At 54.4% G+C, this 10,603-nt stretch overlaps 2 protein-coding genes across 2 annotated transcripts; both read left to right on the forward strand.

The window, feature by feature from the left end:
- The first annotated feature begins 1,668 nt into the window (after positions 1-1,668).
- Positions 1,669-2,872, forward strand: GJB5 (gap junction protein, beta 5, 31.1kDa). The gene has a single exon (XM_011995610.1). The coding sequence runs from the start codon at positions 1,690-1,692 to the stop codon at positions 2,509-2,511; it is 822 nt and encodes a 273-aa protein (XP_011851000.1). The 5' UTR covers positions 1,669-1,689; the 3' UTR covers positions 2,512-2,872.
- A 1,224-nt stretch (positions 2,873-4,096) lies between these two features.
- Positions 4,097-6,677, forward strand: GJB4 (gap junction protein, beta 4, 30.3kDa). The gene is made up of 2 exons (XM_011995608.1): positions 4,097-4,142; positions 5,287-6,677. Exon 2 carries the CDS (start codon positions 5,605-5,607, stop codon positions 6,403-6,405), a length of 801 nt encoding a protein of 266 aa, XP_011850998.1. The 5' UTR covers positions 4,097-4,142; positions 5,287-5,604; the 3' UTR covers positions 6,406-6,677.
- The last annotated feature ends 3,926 nt before the right edge of the window (positions 6,678-10,603 follow it).

Raw genomic sequence — 10,603 nt, forward strand, 5'->3', positions numbered from 1 at the left:
CCCACCCCTACCCATCCGCCGTCCAACCCCCAGCCACCCTCATCCAGGATCCACGCACAGCGGGGAGGACAGAATCCGTCTGCACTCAAACAGGCAGGCAGCTCATTGAAACTTGAGGAAAGGGTCTGAGGCCTAAGGCTGGGCAGTTCCCGGAGGGTGGGCTCTAGAGCCAGCCTATCTGGGTTCAAATCCTAGCCCTGCCACTTACTAGCTGTGTGACATTGAGCAAGTTAATTAATCCCTCTGTGTTCCTCTTTCCTCATCTGTAAATTGGGAATAAAAAATATGCCCTTTCCTAAGGTTGCTGTGAAGGAATAATGTACTGATTCATGCAAAGAACTTAGAGCAGTGCCCGGCACGGCACGAATGCTTCATGGATATTGGCTGTTATCACTCCTCTGCTTTGTCTCTGTGGAGGCTCGGGACAGCCTGGTGGGCTTCAGCCTGCACCAGCACGAGAAGACCGTCCTGAGCCCTTTAGCAGCTAGGCAGACTGGTTCCTTGGGGCCCCAGGGTGCACCGTTGGTCGAAACCACAGTGCATGGGTCTCAGTGGACACACCCCCATCCCCAGGAGTCAGGCAGAGGACTCGCAGCTGAGGACGTGGGGAGCCCTTACTCTGCAGTCACGGTCCTTACCTGGAGGTGAATCTGATTCTGTGAGTCCATCAGGCCAAATTCACCAGCAGAAGTGACAGGAGCAGCATTTCCCACTTGATGTCTTGACAAGGCTGTTCCACAAGATGACAAAAGGAGGAAAAGGGCTTCTGTGGGCAAAGGAGTTTGGGCAATGCCACATATTTCATACCTCTTTTGGTGAATTTATTAGTGAGCTTCTTAGCACGGTTGAGCTAAAGAACCCTATTTAACTTTACTAAACCCAACGTTTGCCAACTTTTCTTGACACAGAATCCTCTTCTCTCGCTTCTCCTATTGCCAACCTATGGGACAGGGTTTCAGGGAACACTGTTTGGGAAACACTGGAATACCAGGCTACTCTAGGCAGCCAACTGCATGAGGAGAATTCATTGCTGTCTGCTTTAGCTTTCAGCTGGATTGCACTGGCATGCTTCGGATGAGTGGCACTAAGCAGGACTCTGCCTGGCTAATTACAGCGTGTTAGAGCAGATGGGGGCTTGGGAACAAGGTTCCAGCCTCCTTTCTAGTCCCATCTCTGAGCCAAGAAAAGAACAAAGAGCAGGTTCCCCTGGGGAAGGGGCTGTCTGAGAAGAGGCAGCAGTGCTCAGAAAGGAGAGAACCATCTCAAGGCTCAGTCCCTTGAGGAGGAGGGCCAGGGTTGAAATAGAGGGAGCAGGCAGAATGTCCCAACTCCGTAAGTCTTCACTCTGCAGAACCCCAAGACCACAGCCTCAGGCCCTGGGAGGAATGAGTGGCTCCCTGGACCTGCCCTCATCCACTTTTATTGGTAAGAGTTGGGTTCTGGACTTAAATTACCTATGCTCAAATCCCAGCCCTGCACCTAATAGTTGTGTAACCTTGTATAATGCCTCTAAACCTCAGCTTCCTCCCTCTATAAAATGGGGACAGTAGTAGAACCTAGCTCCTCTAGTAGTGGTGAGGATGAAATGCGATGACATATTTCTACAAAGTGCTCAGAGCAAGTCTGTGATAAATGTAGGAAATTGTTGTTTTCGTTTCCGTGCAGTAGCAGCTGACGCGTGGGTCCACCATGAACTGGAGTATCTTTGAGGGACTCCTGAGTGGGGTCAACAAGTACTCCACAGCCTTTGGGCGCATCTGGCTGTCTCTGGTCTTCATCTTCCGTGTGCTGGTGTACCTGGTGACAGCCGAGCGTGTGTGGAGTGACGACCACAAGGACTTCGACTGCAACACTCTCCAGCCTGGCTGCTCCAACGTCTGCTTCGATGAGTTCTTCCCCGTGTCCCATGTGCGCCTCTGGGCCCTGCAGCTTATCCTGGTCACGTGCCCCTCCCTGCTCGTGGTCATGCACGTGGCCTACCGGGAGGTTCAGGAGAAGAGGCACCGAGAAGCCCATGGGGAGAACAGTGGGCGCCTCTACCTGAACCCTGGCAAGAAGCGGGGTGGGCTCTGGTGGACATACGTCTGCAGCCTAGTGTTCAAGGCCAGCGTGGACATCGCCTTTCTCTATGTGTTCCACTCACTCTACCCCAAATATATCCTCCCTCCTGTGGTCAAGTGCCACGCAGATCCATGTCCCAATATAGTGGACTGCTTCATCTCCAAACCGTCAGAGAAGAACATTTTCACCCTCTTCATGGTGGCCACAGCTGCCATCTGCATCCTGCTTAACCTCGTGGAGCTCATCTACCTGGTGAGCAAGAGGTGCCACGAGTGCCTGGCAGCAAGGAAAGCCCGAGCCATGTACACAGGTCATCACCCACATGGCACCACCTCTTCCTGCAAACAAGACGACCTCCTTTCGGGTGACCTCATCTTTCTGGGCTCAGACAGTCATCCTCCTCTCTTACCAGACCACCCCCGAGACCATGTGAAGAAAACCATCTTGTGAGGGGCTGCCTGGACTGGGCTGGCAGGTTGGGCCTGGATGGGGAGGCTCTAAGCCTCTCTCGTGGGTGCAACCTGAGAGTGGGGGAGCTTAGCCGTGAGGTAAGGGCAGGCAAGAGAGAGGATTCAGACACTCTGGGAGCCAATTCCCAGTCCTCCGCTCCAGCCACCTGCCCCAGCTGGACGGCATTGGGCCAGTTCCCCCTCTGCTCTGCAGCTCGGTTTCCTTTTCTAGAATGGAAATAGTGAGGGCCACCGCCCAGGGTTGGAGGGAGGCGGGCATTCATAGAAGAACACACATGCGGGCATCTTCATCATATCTGGCCCACTGTCAGAGCTTAATAAAAGTCAACTCGTTTGCTGGTTCCAGGTGCCCTCTGGTTGTGCGGCCTTTGTGACCCTCACATGTTCATGGTGTCAATCTCTCTGCCTCCGCAAAGGGCTGCACTTGGTCCAGTCTGATGAGAGGCATCCTCTCTTCCAGAAAGGGGGCCCCCCAGAACTCCAGGGGATGTGCTACTTGCTCATGCTCCCATCTAGCCTTTATGCCCCATGGCAAGTTTAGGCCTGTGGGTTGTCTGCAGAGAGAATGGAGCTTAGTCCACAGGGAGCTGCACGTGGCAGTGGGAAGTTCATGAACTCAGAATGCCTGTGTCGAATCCAAGTTCCACCGGGACTCTGGGAAAGTAACTTCAGCTTCTCTCCAAAACTGGTTAATAATACCTAGCCTGTGGGGTTGTGCTGAGGACTGATGAGCTCATGGCTGTGGACAGGGTTAGCCAGCTGTAAAAGGACACATAAATGTTAATCATTGGTATTAGGAAGTGCTCGATAATGCCTGTGGGAAATGAGGCAGAAGGCCCCTCCCTAGCTGCACATTAACCTTCATCGTCCCAGCCGGAACACAGGTCCCAGGCCCCCCACCAGCATATGTGGGGTCACACTCCAGCTTCCCTGGAGGCCTTCCCCAGGACCCACAGAGGAAGAACAGCGATGCTGTGTCTGGCCCTGTGCTAACTGGGGCATTTCATGCTGCTGACCTGCATTCCTTGCCTCCACCAGGGCTGTGGGTGCCCTGGTCTAGAAAAGTCATAGTTGACCCCTCCCATCCCCTACACAATCCAAGAGCTTCCCAGGCTCCAATCCCAGAAATATCCCACCACCAGAATGGGATGCATTCCTGCACTAAATTACGGTTGCCCCTTTCCGTAGATGTCAGCTGCTGAGGACCTCAGAATCAGGCTTCCCAGGAAAAGGGCAGGAGAGAGGGCAAGGAGGCAGGGCAAGGAGGCAATGGGAAGGGGACACGGTCAATCCCACTGGTGCTGTCCTGGGCCTGAGCATAATGATGTCAGGCTCCTGAACCCAATTGCCTGCCTGGGAGCCAGGCCCAGCCATGCCCAGCCAGGCTAGAGAGGAGGCGTGGGCCAGGAGAGAAGTGCCACAGGTGTTTGCTCTGAATATGTGCCCGGGGAAATCCGCCCTCCTGCCTGCCCACCCAATCACTCTCGCTTGGCTCATTGGCCCAGAAAGCCCCACCCAGCAGGGGAGTGAGGAACAAAAGCTGCCTCCAGGAGGTCCTGAGGCAGACGGACAAGCCTAAGGACAAGGGAGGAGCTACTGGACCCAAGAAGGGTGAGGACTGAATAGGGCAGGAGGCTGGCCGGAAGAAAGCAACCAGCTGAGCTGAGGATATCCAAGGGATCTCAGGCTGTGAGCTGGGCTTTAGGGAGGCAGTCAGAGGCTCAGGGTCCCTAAAGGATCCCCAGGGAAGTGCCAAGGAGGAGAAGGAATGTCCTGGCTGACCTAAGGGAGGACAGAAGATTAGGGAAGAGGGGGGATCAGGAAGTAATGGGTTTCAGTTCAGTTTAACAAACATCTATTGTGTGTCCACTGGGCCAGGCCAGTGCTGGGTGCTAGGGAGACAGAGGTGAAGAGCCTGCCCTCTAGCAGCTGACAGTATGGCAAAAAAATAAGACAGGTGAATAGACCATTTGGGTACAGGCGATACCTCTTGCTTGGAAAATGTCCCAGGCACACGATGTCTGAAGAGGCTGAGAGCAGAGTCAGTGATTGGGGATAGGGAGGGAAGAGAGTAGGAGGAGGGGAGGGTTTGGAGATGGAGCCTGATGGGGACTCCAGATAAGGGGGTGTGGAGGTCGGAGTCCACAGGACAGGGGCCTGAGAAGAAATAATGGAAATGCGGCTAGCAAACAGCCACTAAATGGACAGAGGAGGGGGTGCCCTGAGAGAAAGTAAATGGGGAGTCCAGACCATGCCAGAATCCATCCTGGGTCCTTCCTAAAGCTGGAATGGTTGGAATTCCAGAGGAACCCACTGTGGTCAAGACAGTCAGCCCTCAGGCCCCAGCATCAATACATGGGTTGGCAGGGATGATATCAAGTCCCCATGATTCCAAAGCACCTCTCTTTAGTTTGGGAGGGAATGCCAGGGCGGAGAACCTTCCTGGAGCCAGAGGCAAGGAGTAAGGATGAAGATTGTTCTGGGATTTACCAAGGGGCTGATGTGAACGTCCCCAGCACAGGGCCAGGCTCTTGTTGGTGTTCAGTAAAAATGGGATGGATCTGACAACTGATGAGGGTACGTTCCCACCTTTCCTGCCCTGGCCCAGCCCTGACAGCTGACGGGAGAGCAGATCATCCAATTCAAACCTTCCCACAATCTCTTTAGAAGTCATGGGCTGAAACATGGGGTAATAGAGGTTAGCTGGCATGTCCATGCAGGATGATTGTCTTCACATGTATCTATTACCTTGTAGAATAAAATAGATCCTGATTTTGGAACCCGAAGGCCAAAGTGCAAGACTCTGCTACTTCCATCTGTGGACCCTTGGGTGGGTATCTCTGGGCCTTCACTTACTCTTTGTGAAATGGGGACAGGGGCAATCCCTACCCTACCAAGTCATTGGGAGTGAGGACATGATGACACGGTGACTGTGAAAAGATTTTTTCCATCGCACCAGCATTAAGCGTGCCCATCTCCAGGTTCCCCCAGGCCTCAAGGCTCCCAAGGCCTGAGTGGGTGGGTAGCACCCAGGTATAGATCTTCCACGTGCAGTACCCGGGACACAGCCAGCATGAACTGGGCATTTCTGCAGGGCCTCCTGAGTGGCGTGAACAAGTACTCCACGGCTCTGAGCCGCATCTGGCTGTCTGTGGTGTTCATCTTTCGCGTGCTGGTGTACGTGGTGGCGGCGGAGGAGGTGTGGGATGATGAGCAGAAGGACTTTGTCTGCAACACCAAGCAGCCCGGCTGCCCCAACGTCTGCTATGACGAGTTCTTCCCCGTGTCCCACGTGCGCCTCTGGGCCCTGCAGCTCATCCTGGTCACGTGCCCCTCGCTGCTCGTGGTCATGCACGTGGCCTACCGTGAGGAACGGGAGCGCAAGCACCGCCTGAAACACGGGCCCAATGCCCCGTCCCTGTACAACAACCCGAGCAAGAAGCGGGGCGGGCTGTGGTGGACGTACTTGCTGAGTCTCATCTTCAAGGCCGCTGTGGATGCCGGCTTCCTCTATATCTTCCACCGCCTCTACAAGGATTACGACATGCCCCGCGTAGTGGCCTGCTCCGTGGAGCCTTGCCCCCACACTGTGGACTGCTACATCTCCCGGCCCACGGAAAAGAAGGTCTTCACCTACTTCATGGTGACCACAGCTGCCATCTGCATCCTGCTCAACCTCAGTGAGGTCTTCTACCTGGTGGGCAAGAGATGCACGGAGATCTTCAGCCCCAGGCACCGGCGGTCTCGGCGCCGGGAACGCCTACCCGACACCTGCCCACCGTATGTCCTCTCCCAGGGAGGGCACCCTGAGGATGGGAACTCTGTCCTAATGAAGGCTGGGTCGGCCCCCGTGGATGCAGGTCGGTATCCATAATCTGCGAGGTCAGCAGATAAGATCACCAGGTCCCCCCCACCTGAGGCCACCCAGGAAAACAGGCAGGGGCAGGGGCATCCTTACCGTAGCAGGGTGGTGAGGACGGTGGCTGTGGGGGCTCAGGAAGCTCACCCAGGGGCCAATGTGGGAGGTGGCGGGTAGTTTGGTCCCTGGGTCCTGAGCCTCAGGGGAGGGAGGTTGATGGCTGGCGGGGATTTTGTATATGGCAATAGTGTATGTCAAACCTCTTAATAAATACGATTTTCCCAGTACTTTGCAGGCCAGATGGGGAGTGGTGGATAGGAAAACCGGGGTGGGGGGATTAGGTGGACCTCAGAGAGGATGCCAAGGCAACTCGGTGAGCACCTGAGCACCAGAACCTCAGATCCAGGCTCACCCATCACCCCCCAACACACACAGAGTGTGCCCCCAGGACGTGGTGGGGAGTGCCTAAAGGCAGAAGGTACTCCAGGGGCCTCTTGGTTCTGCAACCAGCTGACCAAAGCCGGAGGAGAGGAACCCCAGGGAACTCTGTGCCCAGCAGGAGCCGGTTCTCAGTGAGCGCCCATCACAGGAATGAGCGTGGGTTGGGCCTCCCTAGCCCTGCCCAGCACGGGTCCCAGACAGGTGAGTCCCCTCTGACAGTAGGAGGGGCAGGGCTGAGAGCAAGCCAGGGATGGGGGTCTGTCAAGGTGCCCAAGAGGCACATCCTACAGGCCAGGGCCCACTGAGAGTGTCTGAGCTGAAAGGTCCCTCGTGGATCCTGGAGACTATGGAATTTCATGTTCTTTTTCACTGATACAACTTCCCCATCCCATACTCCCCCACCCCACAACCACTCAGACTTTGGCAACTCCCAGAACCACACCTCCACCCTAACATGCCTCCGAGCCCCACCAAATGCCCACTAGACAATTTCCTGGGAGGCCCCCAGCCGTCTCATGCTTGCCACTCCCAAGCTGACCTCAGCAGCTCCCCACAGACTTGCCCCCTGGAAGATGCCCTGCCCCATCTCATGCAGGACACAGCTATTCACCCAACTGCCCAAGCCAGGGGAAGGGACGAGCCTGACATCCTTGTCCCTCATACCCCACATCCCCACTGGCACCAAATCCCACTGATTCCAGTCCCTAAATGTCACCTGAATCTGCTCTTCCTCTCCTTACGACAACCTAACTACCTACTGGACCTCCCCCATCTGCCTCCGCTACAGGGATGGAGTGATTTACCCGTCTATGCAACTGACCATGTCATTCCTCCTGCTTTAAAACTTCTTCCACCATCACCAGCCCCATGCCCTCAGCATGGCCCCCGCTGACCTGCCCTCCTCATCCCAGCTTCCTCCTCCTTTCTACCTGCCAGTAATACCAAAGGGCTCCTGATTCCCCAGGCAGACACGTCACGTGGTGTCATTCTTCGTGCCTTTGTCATGCTATTTCCTCTGGCTAGAATGCCCTTCCCACCTTCTCTGTGACCCTACCTCAAAACTCTAGGACAGCTTTACCCATCTCTCCAAGTGCCAGCCTCACTTGTCCCTCTGCCACTCTCCCCAGATCGGAACTGTTACTTCCCCTGAGTGTCTCCCTATCAGTCTGTGAGCCCTTTACGGGCAGGTCACTGAGTCATCCAGGTCCCTGCTGCCTTCAGTAAATGCTTGTTGGATGAGTAAATAGTCTGTGAGCTGCTTGGGGGAAGGAACTAAGTCTTGTTCATCTGAATCTTCCACCACACCTAGCCTGCGGAGTTCAGCAAAGCATTTGTTTGCTTGCTTTGCTTTGTTTCTGTTGTTTAACTAGAGCCAGCATCAAGGTCTCACCTTTAGGTAAGCAAACTTGAGTCTAGAAAGGGGAAGAGGCCCTTCAAGACCACACAGATGTGCTGAGTCTGTCAGGGGCTGTGTCCTCTGTGGTCCACGGGTAGCCTCCACACCCACCCCTGATTACGGCATAAGATCAAAGTCACCCGTCTTTAGGGCAGGCTCCCTGGGAGCAGAGCCAGAGGCAGGGGTTTGCGTGCATGTGAAGGAAGGAGCAAGGGGAGTGGGGGAGGGAGGGGCTGAACTAAGCAGGGATGTAGACTCAGGAAGATGCAGCCTTGGCCCGATCCCTGTGGGATGAGGGGGCTTCAGATCATAAGTCTTGCCACATTTCAGTCAGTCATTACTTCAGGCGCCCCCAGTGGCAGGAGGGTTGGCAGGAAGGGGTAGGTGGCTCTGGCTCAGTCAAAATCAATTCTTCAGGGGTAGCCATAAGCCATCAGCAGCCAATATTCACAGCATTTGGGGAATGGATGTCCCCCACTAAAGGGGACATGGGCAGGGCACCAATACCATCTACTAGACTCCTGACTCCAGGAAACAAGAATAACTCCCACTTTCAATCTAGACCAGAGCTGGACCACCAGCCCGAGAGAACAGGGTGGCACTCCTGACCAGTTCAGAGCCAGATAGCCCCACACTGCTCAGACCACAGTAGCTCCCAAGTCCAGGCCAGGGGACCCCACGATAGTCAATGCCCCCAAGATTCCAGATCCATCCTCCAGGGACAGCTGCTGGGTCCAGCTTATGGTGAGCTCACTCCAGGACCTGACAGCTCCCATGGCGACCTCTCCTTAGATGCTGTTCCCAAAGGTCTCGAGTCCTGAGCCACTGAGCCAAGTGGGGACTTTCAGAGGAGCCTGGGACTAAGGACCACTTCAACCATCAGGCCATCTTATCCTCAATCCCACTCACAATGTCAAGACTCACACTGCTCTCACCACCACTCACACCTGTCCACCTTCACCTTCTTGAAAAAAATCCCTCTTTGCTTCCTCTTCTGCCCTCTGTCCTGCCCACATCATTGTGACCTATCTCTCCTCATTCATTGGAGACTGAGCCTATAGCCCAAGGCCTTCTCCTCCTGCTATTCTCCCATGACCCAAGGCCTCAGGGGTCACCTGTGCATCATCCTGTCCTTTCCATCCCGTGACTACCTTTGCCACAGCGTTTAGCTACCCACTAGCAGGACCCCATCCCAGACCTGGTCATCACCCAGAACTGTTCCACCTCTAGAGCCTTCCATTCCCGGAAATATTTGTTCTTTATTATTCACTTTTATGTGAAAGCTCCATATGAGGTGTTAAGGAGTCATCTGGGAAAAATCAGACATGGTCCCTGACCTCATGGAGCTTACATTCTAGAGAAGAGGACAGCTACCTAACTCATGGCACACTGGGGAAGCTGGGGAGAGAGGAAAGGGGATCTAACATCCAGGCATCCAGAAAAAGGCTCCCTGAGACATCTAGAGAAGGAGGATTTTGCCAAGCAAGCAGGTGGAATTCCAGACAGAGGGGACAGCTTATGCAAAGGGAGAGCATGCCTGGTGACAAAGATGGGGAGAACCCAGAAGCGCTCAGGCTGGGTGAGGGGCTCAGGTAGGAGTCAGGCTGGAGTAGACAGAGGCTGGATCCTTGTAGTGCTTTCTTTGTAAATCTCTGCTAATGACTTTGGACTTTATCCTGAGGACAACGACAAATCCCTAGAGAGATGGCCTGAACTAGGGTGTGCACCTTGGGGATGGAAAGAAGTAGATGGATTTAAGAAATGTTTACAAGATAGAATCCAAAACATGTGGTGACTTAATTGGGTGTGGGGATCAAAGTGACACCCAAGTTTCTGGCTATGAATGGTGGTACCATTTACTTGAGTGGGGAGGTGTGGATGACTTCAGTTTCAGACATGTTGAATTTGAGATACAAGTAAGATATCCTGGTTTTTCCCTCTCCTTCACGGATGACCTCAGCCCCTCAGCGCCTAGTGTCTTCCATCTGCTACTACATTTATTAGTAGTGACTCCATTTTCAACACCTTGACCTCTCAGTTCCTTGACTTCCTTGATTTCAACAATCTTTTTATCCACCCTTCCAACCCACCCACCTGCGTGTTTGCACCCTAGGCCTGTCTCCACCAAGAGCTGCATCATCTCCCATCTATGTGGCTCACCCAACCTGGTTCCCATTCCAGCAATCCTTCTGCCCCATCCACTGACCCACCACTATGTTCCCCCACCCCTTCCCATTCTCCCTGCCCTCCTGTCTCAGCTTAGACTCCACAGACCCCCAGATAATCACCAGCTCACAAATGTCCTCCACTCCCTCACCTTCCCAGTTCTCACCTGGCAAGACCCTAACTCCAGTTAAACCAGACTCTCCACATGGC

Source organism: Mandrillus leucophaeus, unplaced genomic scaffold (genome assembly GCF_000951045.1).
Source record: "Mandrillus leucophaeus isolate KB7577 unplaced genomic scaffold, Mleu.le_1.0 Scaffold493, whole genome shotgun sequence".
In the NCBI taxonomy this organism is placed as follows: Eukaryota; Metazoa; Chordata; class Mammalia; order Primates; family Cercopithecidae; genus Mandrillus; species Mandrillus leucophaeus.